This window comes from Vitis vinifera, chromosome 3 (genome assembly GCF_030704535.1).
Source record: "Vitis vinifera cultivar Pinot Noir 40024 chromosome 3, ASM3070453v1".
NCBI lineage: Eukaryota > Viridiplantae > Streptophyta > Magnoliopsida > Vitales > Vitaceae > Vitis > Vitis vinifera.
In genome coordinates this window covers 12,113,224-12,131,446 of record NC_081807.1, presented here as the reverse complement: position 1 = coordinate 12,131,446, position 18,223 = coordinate 12,113,224, and the positions used below count along the sequence as shown (strand labels likewise).

Genomic DNA, 18,223 nt, shown 5'->3' with positions numbered 1-18,223 from the left:
ATTTATGACCTAGAGTCATTTCTTTTCCATTTAGAGCCTAGAGCTCACAACCTAGAGTCGTTTTTCTCATTTGTGACCCAAAGTCATTGCTTTTCTATTTAGAGCCCAAAGCTCACGACCCAAAGTCTTTTTTCTCATTTATGAACTAGAGTCATTTCTTTTCCATTTATAGCCCAAAGGTCACGACCCAGAGTCGTTTTTCCTCATTTATGACCTAGAGTCATTACTTTTCCATTTAGAGCCCAAAGCTCGCGACCTAGAGTCATTTTTCTCATTTATGACCCAGAGTCATTTCTTTTCCATTTAGACCCCAAAGCTCACAACTGAGAGTTGTTTTTGCCATTTATGACCCAGACTCATTTCTTTGCCATTTAGAGCCCAAAGCTCATGACCTAGAGTCATTTTTCTCATTTATGACCCAGATTCATTTCTTTTCCATTTGGAGGCCAAAGCTCACGACCTAGAGTCATTTTTCTCATTTATGACCTAGAGTCATTTTTTTCCATTTAGAGCCTGCTCACGACCCAAAGTCGTTTTTGCTCATTTATGATGCAGAGTAATTTCTTTTCCATTTAGAGCCCAGAGCTCATGACTTTGAGTCCTTTTTTCTCATTTACGATCTAGAGTCATTTATTTTCAGTTTAGAGCCCAAAGGGCACGACCCAGATTCGTTTTTCTCATTTATGACCCAAAGTCATTTTTGTTCCATTTAAAGCCCAAAGCTCACGACCTAAGGTCATGTTTCTCATTTATGACCCAAAGTCATTTTTTCCATTTAGAGCTTAGAGCTCACAATCTAAAGTCATTTTTTCTCATTTATGACCCTAGAGACATTTCTTTTGCATTTAGAGCCAAAGCTCACGACCCAAAATCGTTTTTCTCATTTATGACCTAGAGTCATTTCTTTTCCATTTAGAGCCCAAAGCTCACAACCCAGAGTCATTTATTTTCCATTTAGAGCACAGACCTCATTACCTAGAGTCGTTTTTCTCATTTATTACCTAGAGATATTTCTTTTCCATTTAGAGCCCAAAGCTCATGACCCAGAGTTGTTTTTCCCTTTTATGACCTAGAGTCATTTCTTTTCCATTTAGAGGCCAGAGCTAACGACCTAGAGTCATTTTTCTCATTTATGACACAAAGTCATTGCGCTTCCATTTAGAGCCTAGAGCTCATGACCCATAGTCTTTTTTCTCATTTATGACCTAAAGTCATTTCTTTGCCATTTAGAGCCCGGAGCTCACAATCCAAAGTCGTTTTTCTCATTTATGACCCTGAGTCATTTCTTTTCCATTTTGAACCCGAAGCTCACGACCTAGATTCGTTTTTCTCATTTTTGACCCAAAGTCATTTCTTTTTCATTTAGAGCCCTAAGCTCATGACCTAGAGTCGTTTTTCTCATTTATAACCCAGAATCATTTTTTTCCATTTGGTGCCTAAAGCTCATGACCCAAAGTCGTTTTTCTCATTTATGACCCAAAGTCCTTTTTTTCCATTTGGAACCCAAAGCTCACGACTTGGAGTCGTTTTTCTCATTTATGACCTAGAGTTATTTTTTTTTTCCATTTAGAGCCCTGAGCTCACAACCGAGAGTCGTTTTTCTCATTTATGACCTAGAGTCATTTTTTCCATTTATAGCCTAGAGCTAACGACCTAGAGTTGTTTTTTCTCATTTATGACCTAGAGTTGTTTTTTCTCATTTATGACCTAGAGTTGTTTTTTCCATTTGGAGCCAAGAGCTCATGACCTAGAGTCGTTTTTCTCATTTATGACTCAGAGTCATTTCTTTTCCATTTAGAGCCCAGAGCTCATGACCTAGAATCGTTTTTCTCATTTATGATCCGGAGTCTTTTCTTTTCCATTTAGAGCCTAGACCTCACAACCTAGAGTCGTTTTTCTCATTTATGACCCAGAGTCATTTCTTTTCCATTTCAAAGCTCACGACCTAGAGTTGTTTTTCTCACATATGACTTGGAGTCGTTCTTTCCATGTAGAGCCTTAAGCTCACGACATAGAGTTGTTCCATTCTTGTAATTGTGACCCCGTGTTACAAGCTTACTCTTGTCATGTGCTAGGACAAAATCTCTAGTCCTTTTCTTTTAGTTCTTCGGTATAGTTCACTTCATTCTACTCATTATTCATATTTTTACTCACATTCCCTATACTTGTGTTCTCTACCAAAGAGGGGTATATTTGTAGACCCTCTATTTTGTCCTACTAGCACATGTCCTATTATGTGTTCGTTTGATACTTTATAGCAATTCTCTTGTGGCCTATTACTACTTGTGTAGCCTATCTTTTCTAAGTCACCTTGGGGACTTTAGTTAAGGGATTTATCTAACTCCATTGTGACTCTTGACAACCCTAATTTAGACCTAGGCCCATTTAGGCACCCTCGGTTCATTTAGGTACACTTGGCCCATTAGGCACCACCTCAGACCCACTTAGGCCCTCTAGGCTCATTTAGATACACTTCGCCCATTAGGCACCACTTAAGCCCACTTAGGCCCATTTAGGTACACTTAGCCCACTAGGCACCACCTTAGGCCCACTTAGGCACCCTAGGCCCATTTAGGTACACTTGGCCCATTAGGTACCACCTTAGGCCCATTTAGGTATACTTGGCCCATTAGGCACCACCTTAGGCCCACTTAGGCATTCTAGGCCCATTTAGGTACACTTGGCCCATTAGGCACCACCTTAGGCCCACTTAGGCACTCTAGGCCCATTTAGATACACTTGACCCATTTTGGCTCGCCTTGGCCCACTTAGGTTTACCTAGTTTTGCTTAGGTCACCTCTCAAGTAGGGTTGCATGGCTTGTATGACTAGCACGTGCTTGATTTTTGTTTTATTTTATTTTATTTTATTTATTTATTTTTATTTTTTTATTTTTTTATTATTACATGCATTTAATAATTATATTTATTTTGTTTACTTTTCTTTTATTTATTTAATTATTTAATAGAAAATTGTTTAAATTGCTTTGACTTTAAATAAGTATTGGTTGCCTTATTAAATCATCGAATTACGTAATTTAGTTTTTCTTTTTTTTCTTTTTCTTTTCTTTTTAATCTTCTTTTATTTTATTTATCAATCTCATGATTTTCATCAGTTTTTTTATTATTTTGTTTTGCACGAGGAAACGATTACATATTTGGGAATGGGGAATCAAGGTCAGATTTTTTTAAGGAAAAAAAAGGTCAATGGGCTATATATATTTTTTTTGGAATGAAAAATCAGGATGGGAAGAAGAGTGTCTTTTAAAGGCATCTACTGATTTGGGAAAGCTGGAGGAAATCGACAAGGAAGGTCCACATGCAACCACCATTGGAAAGTGATGCGGGAGGACTTAAAAATGGATAGCACATATTCACCATGAGGGTAGAGGTTGATTCAGTTGCACATGGAAGAGGGATCTCCAGCGTTCTGGTGAATGAATCAAGCCGGTTTTTGGGAAAAGTATAAGGGACATTTGGGAGAACATCATGCACATGAATGAAGGGAATAGTGAGCGTTACATGAAAAAGAAGACTTACCATTCCAAAGAGGGGATCAACGGATGGAGGGATAAAACAGGAAGATGAAGCAAATAATAAGAAAAGAAAAAATTTTTTGGAGCAGGTGAAGTGGGTTCGAATTCGGCCGCACCATTAGAAGAGGGAAAGGTAGCAGGTTAGCGAGTTTTCTTTGGGGAGGGGAGCACTTTCAGAGAGGACGTTGCGTTCTCAAATAGTGAACTCTTGAAGCCGACTTTTATCTTTGGGCTTCGGCTATGGGTCGTGATAGGAACCTTCGTCGGAGCCGTCATTGTGATTATTTTTTTCCCGCTGTCCCTCTATATCACTTCTCGTCGTCGGCAATCTCCTAGTTCGGGCAAGCTTGGTGCAGGCGAGTTTACACTAGTGGTGTCAAAGGAGATTCAAGGACCATTCATGAAGCTGCTCCTGACCACAAACTGGTGCTGTCTCCAATCCCGGAGATCCAGATCGACATTGGAAAATCAAAGCACTGCGTGGTGTTCTTTGATGGGCTATCATTGCGGGCGAGCGCGGAGAGTCGGGCGACGAGCGTGACTGAAACAGCATCATTGGAGGTAAGCCATCGGAGGTGTCACGCCTCGGGAGAGTACGGTAGTATACGTTGAGAGAGCTTGAAGCGGCGACGAACAATTTGGCTGATGAAAACCTGATAAGGGAAGGAGGTTATGGTATTATGTATAGAGGTGTGCTGGCTGATAACACGAGAGTGGTTGTGAAGAACTCGTTGAATAACAGAGACAACACACTATCAAAAGGGGATTTTTCTCCACTAACGTGCATTGCTTTAGGGATTGTGCAAGCATCTATAGCCATCATACCATACATCTTGAACCCATTATTGAAAAGCCTACTAGCACTTTTGGTGGAAAGTGACTCACGCGTTTTTTAAAAAGGTAAATTAATTCTTTCTATTTCAGTTTTGATTCATGAATATCCAGTCCAATTCATAATTGTTTTAGAATTTTAGTTATTTAATTTAATTATTTCCAATAGCAATATATTGATGTTGTCAATTTGTTAAATTTAGTTTTAAATTATTCCCATTTAGCCTATGTATTTTAAATTTTTATTTTATTTATTTATTTTTCTAGTTTAATTAATTTTATGTGGTTATATGCATGTTTGCAAGTCACTAAATTTAGTTCTGATTGATTCTGTTTAGCTTAAAAGTTTTGAGGTTTTTTAGTTGTTAATTTTGAATACCTAGGTCAATGTGTGCATTTCATAAAATCATTTACTATTAACTTTGAGTATCCATATTAATTTATATTGCTCCTTAAATTATTAGTTTTTAGTTTTGGTTGATTCATAATTTTGCGTTGTCCTTAAAATTATTAATTTATATTTTGATCAATCCATGTTGATTTTCATTTTTCTCAGAATTCTTAGTCGTTGATTTCAAATATCCATGTTAATTTATATTCGTCTCTAAGCAGTAATTGATTCTTGAATATCTATGCCTTTATTATTGTTCTTTAAATTATTATGTTGTTTTGGCAATCTAGATTTCGATATCCATCTAATTGTGTAACGACATGATATAGCTGAGAATTCTTGATTGATTAATTTGTTAGTTTCGAGTTTTGATTTTTATTGAGAACTTTAACTAAATAAATTAATTATTATCGACTCGATTCTAAGTTTCTATTTTTAATGGATTGAGTTTAAATTTATGAATTATTTAATTGTATGGATTACGATTGTATGGATTCCAAGTTTTGATTTTTCTAGGTTACGTTTTTTAGGATTATAGGTTACTATTCTTATTAGACCATTTGATTAAATCCATGTTTTAATTTTTTTTTTAACTTCAGTCTTGATTGATCTGTAACTTTAAGTTGTCTTTAAAATTGTTAATTTTTATTGATCCATGTTGATTTTTATTTTTCCCAGAATCCTTAGTAGTTAATTTTAAAATTCCATGTTAATTAATATTCGTCTCTGAGTAATAAGTTATTGATTTTTTGATGATCTATGCCACTATATGTTGTTGTTTTTGTGATCTCGACAACGTTTATTATTTATTTGAAACTAAGTTGATAATTTGTGATAATCCCGTATAATTAGTTTCATTTTAAAACTCATTTATAAGCTATTGATTGATTTATCTTAAGTTTAAATGCATTTAAAGTTCCAACAGTTAGTTCTTGATCGATATCTAGTGATCTTGTTTAAGGCCATTGGAAAATCATGAAAATTAGCCTCTACCCTCACCTTTATCATTTTTGTTGATTACTAAAAAAATTTTACTTTGTGATTTCGTTTTCTTTTTGTTTTGCTTGGTATTTTTGTTTCTTATGTTCTGTTGTTTTTCAAATTAATTTAATTTATTTTTAAAACAAAATATTTTTCTCAAAAGATCCCTTTGAAAATTTTATTTTAAAAAATAATTCATTTAGAGTCTTTAGAATCAAAATCTTATTTTTTTAAATAACATGCAACCATGTCTTGATCGTTTCACATCTTTCTCGGTTTTCAATGAAAATTTTGGTTTTGATTAAGACATGAATCCAAGCTTGTGATCCTAAATACATGGGATAGTTCTAGGCTGGATTCGTGTATATCAATTGGGGGAATTGGTGAAACCCCTACATAAAAGAATTTTTTTAAAACTCATTTTTGCTACAACCTTTGATACTTGTTGTAATCATATCTATATATTTTTAGGAATTATATACAAGATGTGTGTGATAATCGATGATTTCTTATACTTTGATCCTTTTTGCTATGCTAATTAGATAACAAACATGCTAGGATTTCTATATTTTATTATACATTATTTAACCCTTGGTCTTATGGAAGCGCATTACAAAGTTATCTATGCTATCCAGGTACACCCCTCAACACCCACCTTCTAAATTATGTGAATATGCTTGTCATTGTGAACTACACCCATGTTAGATAGTGCTTAGGTGTCTTGATATAAATGTTTCATTTTTCGATTATTTTTTATAAAGTACATGTTGGATGATATACTATTTGAACTAACTTTGATGTCTTGTGATAGCGCTTCAGAAGCAGTTCGGGTATGCACCCTAAATCTTCTTTATGATTGTGATTAGTTTTATTGTTTGGCATGCTATATTTTTTTGAAATCACCTAGCCTACCTAGGTATCAATAATCAACTGAATTAATTGCCACATTTCCTTCAACTTAGTTAGTAGAGACCTTTGTAGGGCTTAGAGGGGTGCTACCTTTTAGAGGTACCTTCCCAATAGGTAACGTGATCCCTGGACCTAGACTCGGGTTTTTTAAAGACACACTTTTCCAAAAACAATGGAGTCACTTCTTTAGGGTTTTATTTCTTGTTTTATTTTTCCTTTTAAAATAAAATAAAATAAGCGGCGACACCAACTTTTCCAAAACTAAATTTTCACCAAATAAAAGCGAGTCTTGCCGATCAAGTGGGGGCGCACGTGAAAAATGCAAGTCCAAAATGTGGTCGATTGGATTTTAGAATTATTGATTCACTTGGAGAAAGGTCTCAACTATATATGAAAAAAAATGTTTTGCTTTTGATCTTTGATTCACTTTGAAGGACAAATAGGAATTGAGATTTTGGCTTCCAAGTTCTTTAACATTAACAGGCATGTTATGCTCCAGTAGTAAAAAGGAAGGATGTCTATGGAAACAGTAGATACCAGTACTTTTATGTTTCACAGCCAATGGATCAAATGGAACTCAAGGCAAGGCAAGGCCCTTCTTTATTTAAGAGTGTAATCCACATCATTGTTCCCCAAAAGTAATTGCAAAGTGGAGTGAGATGAAAAAAATTATGTGATAAAAATAAATAAAAGCAAAACAATTCTCCTCCACTCTCTGCCAGTGTATTTAATATACGATGGTTTCAATTCTATATATAATAAAAAATGACCTCTCAATTTTGTTTGTGAAAGTGGAAAGTGAAAATGTGGTATTCATGTTTTAAGATTAAGTATTTTCTTGTTAATGGAGATGATGTTTGTCATCTAGGTGTCTTGATAGTTGTCAACTTCTAGTTGATGTTTAGTTTCTCCTAAAATTAATACTTTACTTAATCTTTGATTTAGATTTAACTATTACTGATTTTGCTATTCTCGAGTTTTCCAATTGGTACAAATTTGAATGCACTTGCATTTTGCTATTCTAAATGCTTGGGATCAAGGTTTGTGCCTCTTCTACACATATCTAATACCAAAAATTATGTGGCCTTATAGTTGTTTACAACGATGCTTGCACTTCAAGTAGGCTCTTATACTTTGTTGTTCTAACTAGTTTCATTTTCAAAAAATGAACTTAATCCCAATGTTTTACGTTGTTCATGTTGGTTAACATTATACTAGTTGTATTTCTAAATAGTTTGTACTTCTAAACTCTTTTGTAAATTTACCTTTGTTGCTTATCCAATATCAACTAATTGGATGGAGAAAATTCACATTTATACTTTCTTATTTAGAAAAATTGCTTAATTTTTTGCATTTTAGTTGGATATTACAATAAAGAATTTTTTTAATCAAGGTGAGAGAAATATAACTAGGCTTGAACAAAGAAAAAGAAAAAAAACAAAAGTCACACTTGACAACATTTATAAAGGTTATAAACACTTGCCCACAAAATGAATTGCATGTGACAAAGAAATGGCAAACCACAATTTTATTGAAGTTAGAAAGCAAGATGAAGTGGTACTATTTCTTCTAATTACATAAGAAGCATCATACAACAACATTATGTTCAACTAAAAATCATTCCCATATAAAAAGTATCATCATACAATATTGCATTAACGAAAAATGACACAAAGTAGTCTCTTATTTCTACATGAATGCATATATAATATGATAAGAAAAAGTATGCTTATTAACTTAAAATGACCTTTGAAACAATAAACGTTAAACATCCGATGAAGAAGATGCATTGGTATTCAAGCAAGAATCTGTTGAAATGGAGGTAACATCCCAAGGTCCAATCAATTCAATGGTGTTGTATTCAATCTCCTCAGAATTCTCTTGAGCTCCGAAATCTCCTTGACACTTTCTAATTCTTTCCAACTCCATTGCAACTTCCATCATTGTAGGCCTTTTCTTCCCATTCAAGTTTATGCATCGTCTTGCAAGAAAAGCAATTGCATTAATCTCTTCTTTTCTACTTTCTTTTACAACTTGAGCGTCAAGAAGATCTGATAAACGATCTTCATTCATGGACAATATGAAATATGAGGCTAAACTTTTCCCTTCTTCTGATGCAGTTGACAAGATTGGCTTTTTCCCAGTTAAAAGCTCAATAAGAACTATTCCAAAGCTGTAGACATCACTTTTTTCAGTAAATTGGCTTGATTGGAAGTACTCTGGATCCAAGTATCCAAAAGTACCTTGTACTTGGGTGGTCAAATGTGTTTGATCAATGGCAACAAATTTTGAAATTCCAAAGTCTGCCACTTTTGCTCGATATTTATCATCTAAAAGTATGTTAGTTGATTTGATATCTCGATGATAGATTGGTACGGAAGCTGCTGAATGCAAGTAAGAAAGAGCTCCAGCAACTTCAGTAGCAATTCGAAGACGTATTTCCCATGTAATTGGGAACTCTTCATTTTGGCCATGGATATGTTCAGAAAGGGTTCCATTAGGAATGAACTCATAGACCAACAAAGGCACTTCTGTCTCCAAACAACATCCTAATAGCTTAACCACATTTCTGTGATTAATTTGGCATAGAATTACAACCTCATTAATGAATTGTTCAAGTTTGCTATCACTCATTATCTTCAACTTTTTAACTGCAACAATTCTTCCATCCATCAACATTCCTTTGTAAACAGTACCTTCGCCTCCTTGTCCAATAACCCGATTTTCATTATAACGATCAGTGGCTTTCTCCAACTCTTTGGAAGTAAATAATTTGGTTTTATCAATATTTCCTTCAGTTGAAGATAATTGTTGTTCCAAGAGTAAACCACCATTTCTATTGAAGCATTTCTCTTTGTACTTAATTTTCTTTCTCCTTTTTAGTACTATGTACAACCACCATGCACAGAGTACCAGAAGTAATGTTCCAAGCGCTCCTATTGTTATGACTGCACAACTCACAACAAAGAAAAATTGTTACTGTCTAGCAAGCTAAAAATATACTAGTTGAATTCAAAATATGCTACTAATTAAACTTTATATCACCCCCTTACCACATGTATGAACCCTAGATTTCCAAGTTGAGAAATGTGGTCTTATTGTAGGTTAATTAAAATTTATAGAACAAATTCTTTTTTCCATAGAATATAGTAAACCTATATTCTTATAGATATAGGTTAAGTTTGACTAAACTATCTAAAGTTGGGTCAGTTTTCTTTTCTCTTAATTATTTTCTCTTTTTTTTTGCTTTTGCCAATATTAATCTTGTTATAAAGTGTCCAAAATTCCTAATTAGTATAGATTCCTTCTTTTTTTTTTTTGTAAAGAATATCATATAGAATATTTCTAGGTTGATATATTATTATAATATTAGATTTTCTTCTAGAATAAAGAAGGTTGTTGGAAATATCTCCATAAATATTCTAGGTCATGAAGGAAAAAAGTTATGATATAGATATGGGCTATTGAAGACTATATGAGGTGGATAGAGATGTGAGGAAGAACGGGAAGTACCTGGTGGAGTGAGAGGGCTTGTAGTAGGGTAGGGATACGAAGAGTGGGGAAACATGGGATGTTTCGAGAACCCAACAATTGTATTTGGTTATGTCCTTTGTAATGTTTTGGTCTATCCTCTATAATGTTCTCTATTGTACAGTTGAATGATCCTCTCTCATCCGTGGGCGTAGGCATGGTTGGTCGAACCATGTTAAAACCTCGTGTACCATATGTGTTATTGTTTATCTTTGTGTTCTTGATTAACAATGTTTGCATGAAAGCTTCCGCCATCATAACAAATCCAAAATTGATAAAATAGTTGATCTTAGGAGTACTAGTATTTCACTTGTTCCTTTTGTAAAAGAAACACCATTGTTGATACTACAATTGTCATTTTTGCTTCTATATTCTTATGGGAATACTACATCTATAATTCTGTGTAGGTTCTCTTTCAAACTTGGTTATTGGATTCTATGTGCTATCATTTATAAAACATAAGGTGAGTGCAAAATGGTTGGTCTAAGTTCAAACTTGACTTGAAAACCATAGGTTGATCCAGTCTTTTGGCCCAGCTCAAGCTAACCACTCAAGGATTGAAAATATTTGATTTGTCAAAATTAGAAACTTGCCAAAAGGAGGATAAAAGGTTATGGTTTAGATTTTGCCAACCTTGGGGTTAAGGTTTAAACTTTGGTTGTACTGAATTGAGCTTGTGAGCCAAAAGATTGCAGTTGACATGGTGAATTTGCACACATGACTAAAGTTTCAAATCTTTGACTCAACTTATATAAGGAATTTTACAATAGAGCTTTTGTATTGAGAAACCAAAAAACATTTGTCATAAGCTTTAAGCTATGTCTCATTCCTAGAAATTTTAAGGAAAAGAAAATATAACATTTTTTCTTTTATTCACGTTTCTTGTATAAAAAAAGGCCCAAACATAAAATTTAATTGTAGAGGATTGCACTTTGTTTGAACTTTTCTCATTTTTATAAAAATAAGAAAGCAATATTTTTTAGTACTTTTTCTCTATCAATCATTTCCTTTTTTCCTCACTTCTTTTGGGGTAGCATTAGATATGAAGAAAAAAAAATATTTTCCTTCCTTTACTACTTTCCATGAATGAAATATATCCTTATATCAAAAAAAATATTTTTAATATAATTTTTAACAAAATTTGTGAAAGTATAAAGTAATAATTTCATCTATGTTGGGAAGTGTTTTTGAAAGCATTCATAAAAATTAATTTTGAAAAACTATCCTTGAAAACTGCTTTTTGTAGAATAAAAGTTCTTGAAATGGTCTTCACCTATTTTTTTATTTTTTATTTTTTTATTTTTATGTTTTTAAGTAGTTTTTTAAAATAACTTTTATACGTAGTACTTTATTTTCAATCATTCTCCATATTTTATATAATTATTTGTTTAAACGGCCTTCAAAAAACAAGTAGGAATAATTAAAAGTAATTAAAATATAATTTCAAAAAACATTATGTTTTATGGTTGTCCAAAATGATTTCCTATTTTTTTTTTATTAAAAGTAGCAAACTATTTTTTTAAATAGCTTCCAAACATAACCTTTAATTATTATTATTTTTTAAAAATAGAAAGCTTGCTATTTTGTGTATGTTAAATAACTCATTAAATAATAATACTTGTCTTCTTTTAATTTTCAATCAGTTAGTCAAAGTATTTTTTTTTTTTTTTCCCTTTCAATCTTGTAGACCCATGGTTAAGTTAATCTTAATTTAATTCTCTTTCTGATACATTTCCCATTTTTTTTAACATAAAAAATAATGATATCTTCTATATAAGTTATATAGAAACTCTTATATAAAAAAAAAAGTATGAATTTGTTTTGTTACTTAATTTTAAATAGAAATTAAAACTAAATAGTACTTAATAGTGTTAAGTATTAGGTTGTTTATTTTTATAACATTTTATTTCTATTAAGCATTAAAATATTCAGTAAAAATTTTATAATCAATCATGAAAAAGTAAAAAAATCAATAACTTAAAATCTAAAAGCAAATTTACTTTCAGCAAAAAGCTAAAAAAATAAGCACCCTCTTAGTTTATGTTTTCAAATAATTATTTAAAATTTTAAAATTTTGAATCATTAATTTTTTTAATAAAATACTTCAATAACACCTTAATAATAAATAATGAAAAATATGGTTTAAAATTTAATTAATGATTCTAGTCGTACTTATGGCAAAATTTCAAAACTATGGCTCATAGATATCCTATGATATATTGTATGGACTCTAAAATTGGAAAAAAAAAAAATTCTCTAATTTATACTTGTAAGAATAGAGGAAAGAGAGAAAAAGATAGAAGATGGGAACATACCTGGTAACACCTTAGCTCTTACTAATATATATCTTAGATAAGTTGCATTCCAGGTTATGCCTTCATGTTCAAATTAAGAAAAGATTCAACAACCTTAGCTCTTAATCTATCAAGTGATTAAAAAACAATTAAATAGAAAGAACTACTCAGATAAAAAAAAATAGGAAAGTTATGTTTAAGAGAGCATGGGAGGACTATTTGAAAACAAAAAGCTTACTTTTACAAATTTATCAAAATAATATTCTCTTCACTTCAATGGAAGAAAGTAGACTCTCTCCCATCTTTTATTAAATCTCATAATTACCCTTAATAAAAATATCTTATTTCTTTTAGAAATTAAATTTTATATTTCCTTCACGAAAGAATAAGAAGTAAGTCTCAACCTCGGTAATAACACGTACGAGAAGAAACACTTTTTATAAGATCTAATAAAAAAAAATGTTATACCCTTTAAATATTCCTTATTGATGTCATAACACTTTTTAAAAATGTTACGATTTTGGAATACATTGGAAAAATGGGTATGAAAAAAATTATAAAAATTTGATTTTTATTTGTATAGAAATGAAGAACATTGTTTAAAATTAATGAGAATGTAAGTGAAAAAGAATTTAGATTTGAAGGGAGAAGAAAGAACATGAAGGAAAGATTGGCCTTTGACCAATTCCTTTATCCCTCATTTTTTACTTTATTTCATAATATTTTAAATTATTTTTACAAATATTAATAATTTAAAAGGGTATTGGATATATATATATTTTTAGGATTTTTATTTTTATAATTTTTTTTAAAAATAATTTAACTTTGAAAATTTTCAAAGTATGAAATTTTATTTATAAAAGAAATATAAAATATTTTCATTGAGGGAAATTTTGGTGTTTTATTTTTTAATTTATTTGTAGAGAATCTTATTTTAATAAGATTGCAAAAGTGAGACTTTAAAAAATAAAATAAAACTCTCTTGTTCTCCTAAACATAATTTTTCCAAAAAAATTACGGATTTCCTCCTCTCAATAATAGAATATATATATAGCATCGTTCATAAATATATCCATATACATAAAATCAAATAAATTAGCACTCCTCTATAGATTGTGTACCTTGACATCCTTGGGGAAGATAAGGGTTGCCTTCATATACCGGGAAACAACTGCAGATGAGACTTGAGGTTTGAGTGTCAGTTGAACAAAGGGTATTCTCGCCACAAAAACTTGTGGATGTGTTGAGGTTTGAGGTGGAGGCAGCGCACGTTGCGTTGTATATCCGCCAGTCCAGCACTGCTGGAACGTATTCCATATCTTTCACCGTATGTGGATCTGGTACATTTGAGATAAACCATTCTTGGTCCACCATGAACGCGAATTTGCATTGTTCTTGCTCATCAGCACTACCATCAGAAAAGGTTCCTAAATTTGCAGTGAAGGACAGGAGGCCTGGAGGGACTTGGGTTTGGCAACACTCCAAGCCATAGCAGCTGGCTTTCTTTGCCGCAGTTGCGTCCTTTTTGCAGAAGGTCATGCATCCCCCGATTACTGTATCATCCTGCATAATGTAGACCAGGGCGCTGCAACCCACAGCAGTGAATCTAGTGTAGGTGTTGGAGAATGAAAAGGGGCCTCCCTCCCACCACTGCGTGTCATTTGATGGTTTGCCGGAACAATTCTGAGAAAGGAGTACTGGGTTGTTGACCCGGATGGTGCCATCTAATGAAACATTCAGCACCTCCAGATTTACTCCTTTCAGGAAAGGCTTAGGAGGGTCGGTAGAGTTGTTGCAAGTTACTTCGAACCATTCATCGAAGTAGCAACCAGCAGATCCAATTCCGAAGGGGTATGGAATGTCAACGTCTCCACACCTCTCTTGACAACCAGGCTTCGCTTGAGTTGCTGCTAATCCTTTGCTTAGCCATAGTAATAAGGAGATCTGAAGCAGCCATTGAACGGTACTCATCATTCTTAGGTTGTTTGTTGAATTGAGATTCATACGCAGCAAAGTAAAATATCCTCAAAAAAATTTACTCCAAGTATCACTTACTAGTCAACTGAGGAAATCAAATCTGGTCGTTCTTTCCTATGCTTTTTATTCTTGTACCACATCGCCCAAATAGAGCACCACATAGAAATTGCCGGAGAAAAATGATGAATTCGTCCTGGGACTACACGACGAATAGTGAGTTCGAAAAATGTCCTTGTAATTGATGGATGGATGCTTGGTAGCAACTTTCTATGTAGGGGAGTCCTTTGCAAGGAAGTGGCGAAGATATTTCCTAGGTTAATACTATCATTAAGAATGCTGATAATTTGGATGCATGCCTAGTCTTTTGATTGACCGACTATTCGGTTGAGATCTTAGAAAGTGATTGGAAATTACGCCCTACAATAGGAATTAATAATAGATATTGGTGTTCATATTTGAATTTACTAATTAAAAAAATATTAATAAAAATAAATATAGGAAATAAATAATAAATTTATTAAATTATTATAAGGCTTGATTATTAAATTTTGCTAATTTGATACATTGTTATGATCGATCCCTTTACATTGTTTATAATGTATTTATATTGTCATTTTATAATTAGTTGAATAGAATGCAGTCTATTTTATTTTCTTTTTATGATAGAAAATTTGAAGTATATAATTAAAACATATATCATTCAATTACAATTATAAGTATTGGTCTTTTTCAAAGCAATGAAAGAAATTTGTATCTATATTTATCAAATATATAAGATTGAGATATAAACTTTTTCTAATATAAAATTTTCTATATTTATGATAGAAAATTTGTACACACATTTACCCTTTCCTCTCCTTTTCTTGTTTCTTTTCTTTTTCCTTCTAAACAATATCACTATTCACATAAAATTTATATTGTTGAAATGATTATATGAATTCCATTTTTTTATTTTTCTTTTAAATTTAAGACTTAATTATTTTGTAGTTATGACACATATCATAAAATTGGAGCCTACCTTTTTTTTTTTTTTTTTCGGGTTTATAAATGCCCCACTTGCATACTTAGCTTTAATACATTTTTATTAAAGATTGTGATCACATATAATTCCTTTTTATTTAAAATTTACAAGAGCTAGAAACCTCATTTGAATATGATTATTATTTTAGTTCCCTAAAAGTTTAGAAATTTTAAAATAAATTTCATAAGTTTATATTATATGGAAGATACTACTAGTTTCAGAAAACAGAAATCCATCCATACGTGGTGACGAACACTATACATTGCTTTCAGAAGTAAATTAAACACTTCAAATGCATAGCAAACTAAAACTAGACAAACTTATGAAGAACTGAGCGATTGTGCAACAGAGATGCAGATGGAGAAGAAGTTGATGAAGATGTGAAGTTTAGGTGAGTTTGTGCTAGCAGAAAAACTTGGAAGCTGTGACTAGCCTCTTTCAGAAATGGTAGCAGTGTAGCATGCTTGGAGTGAAAAGGCATATGTATTTGCTCGAGGAGCATAATACGTTGGCACAGGCATGTTTGAAGGGAAAACAGGCAATGAAGCTTCATAATTAAGGACATTAACTGCTTGCCTTATTGCAGGGCGAAGATTGCAGTCTGGGTAAGCACACCAAAGCCCCATAATCATCAAGCATCCCATTTGTCTCTCATCAAAGTATGCAGACAGTCTCGGGCCAGCTACTTCAAGAAGCTTTCCTACTCCATAAAGGGTCTAAACCCACTCCACCAATTTGATCTAATTTTCCTTGGGTTTTGGTTCTTGTTAAGCCTAAAGATGTAATTAGTTAGGATATTCTTTTCTCTCTAGTCTTGTAGATCCACGTGTACAGTTGGTTAGGGCTTGATTGTATATAATGCATGCCCTGTTATTGTAGAAGACAATTGAGACAAATAATATTAATATTTCTCCTCTCATCTTTCTCTCTGTTTCCCTCTGTTTTCATCTCCTTTCTCATCTTGGTATCAGAGCCTCCATGGCTTCTTTCAAAGAAACCTCCGAATCACCTTCTGCTAGCACTGTTAATGTGCAAAGCCCATTATCTCAATCAAACAACCTTCCTTTACTAGTAGCCACACCCTTTTTTTCTTTCCCGTCTATGAATCAACCTCTCATAGTGAAGCTGGATAATGGGAACTACCTCATCTGGAAGAATCAGCTTCTGAATGCCATCATTGCTAACATACTCGACGATTTCATTGAAGGATCTCGACCCTGCCCTCCTCGATTTCTTGATCTGCAACAACAAACCCTCAATCCAGAGTACTTGGTCTGCCAGAGATACAATCGACTTCTGATGAGTTGGTTGTACGCATCCTTACCAGAAGATATAATGGCTCAGATTGTTGGGTATTCAACAGCTGTGGAGATTTGGAACGCCTTTAATCAGATTTACTCTGCCTCTTCTATGGCGTAGGTTACCGAGCTTCGCACCAAGCTTCAAACGCTCAAGAAAGATGGACTCTTAGCTAGTGAATATATTCAAAGGCTCAAATCCATTTGCAACAGTCTTGCAGCAATAGGAGAACCAATTTATGAGAAAGACCATCTTATCTATTTGTTCAATGGATTAGATCTTGAGTATAATTCTTTTGTTACCTCCATTCAAAATTGATCTGACCAACCAACTATTGAGCAAATCCATAGCCTATTGCTTAGCTATGACTTCCGACTTGAACAACAAAACTCTATTTCTCTCCATTCTGCCCAAGTCCATATGGCTCATCTGAACAAGAAATATTATAAATCAACTCCTCAACCTACATTCAATCATATTCACATTCAACCTAGATACTCTTCTCCACCTTTTAAGCCAACCACTAGTCAATATCAACCCAGCATTTTGGGCAAACCACAACCACAACCACGACAGCCTCAATCTCAATGGAAACCACATTTTTCAATCCAGAATCAATAGCCTCAATGCCAAACTTATGGTAAATTTGGACACACTGCTCTTATTTGCTTCCACCGCATAAATTTGAACTATTCACCCCAACCTTCTCCTAAATCTTTTAATACTATTCTCACCACAAATTCCCAGCTCCCTAATTGTCTAGAATTTTCTTATCCTGCAATGGCTCATCCTGCTGGTACACATAACACGGTTCCTGATAAAAATTGATACATGGACTCAAGTGTTACACATCACTTTACTCCGAACATCAACATGCTTGACACTGTGGCACCATTTAGTGGTTCAGATCGGGTGATAGTTGGGATTGGTAAGCAACTTTGTATTTCACATCTTGGTACTGTAAAACTACCATCATCGTATTCTCCTCTTGTTCTACATCAGGTCTATCACACTCCAAAAATTTCAAATAATCTTATTAGTGTTAGAAAATTGTGTTATGATAATAAAGTTTTTGTTGAATTTTATGCCACTCATTTTCTTGTCAAGGATCAGGTTTCGAAGAGAGTTCTCCTTCAGGGTCAACTTGATAATGGCTTATACAAAGTTCAGTCATCATGCTCTCCTTCTGCTGTTTCCTTTCCTCCTCAAGTTTTCATAGCCAACACCAAGGATCCAAATCTGTGGCACAAGAGACTAGGCCACCCAGCTTTATTTGTTGTTAATCAAATCTTGGATTCTTGTAACATTGCTTAAACACAAAAAATTCGTTTTAATTTTTATAATTCTTGTCAATTAGTAAAGAGCCACAGGCTTCCTTTTTCTCTGTCTCCATCCATTGCAGTAAAACCTTTTGAGTTATTTCATACAGACCTATGGGGTCCTTCTCCCGTTCGC

General features: G+C 33.2%; 1 protein-coding gene across 1 annotated transcript; it reads right to left on the bottom strand.

Moving 5' to 3' along the window:
* Positions 1–8,410: 8,410 nt before the first annotated feature.
* Positions 8,411–14,442, bottom strand: LOC100854955 (wall-associated receptor kinase-like 10). The gene is made up of 2 exons (XM_010649787.1): positions 13,593–14,442; positions 8,411–9,594 (listed from the first exon to the last, which is right to left on the bottom strand). Exons 1-2 carry the CDS (start codon positions 14,440–14,442, stop codon positions 8,411–8,413), a joined length of 2,034 nt encoding a protein of 677 aa, XP_010648089.1.
* Between the last annotated feature and the right edge of the window lie 3,781 nt (positions 14,443–18,223).

Excerpts from the sequence above, each read along its gene's own strand:
- LOC100854955 (XM_010649787.1), bottom strand. The coding sequence starts at position 14,442 with ATGAGTACCGTTCAATGGCTGCTTCAGATCTCCTTATTACTATGGCTA. Across the intron at positions 9,595-13,592 it reads TCTTCCCCAAGGATGTCAAG|TCATAACAATAGGAGCGCTT; the intron begins GTACACAATCTA and ends TGAGTTGTGCAG.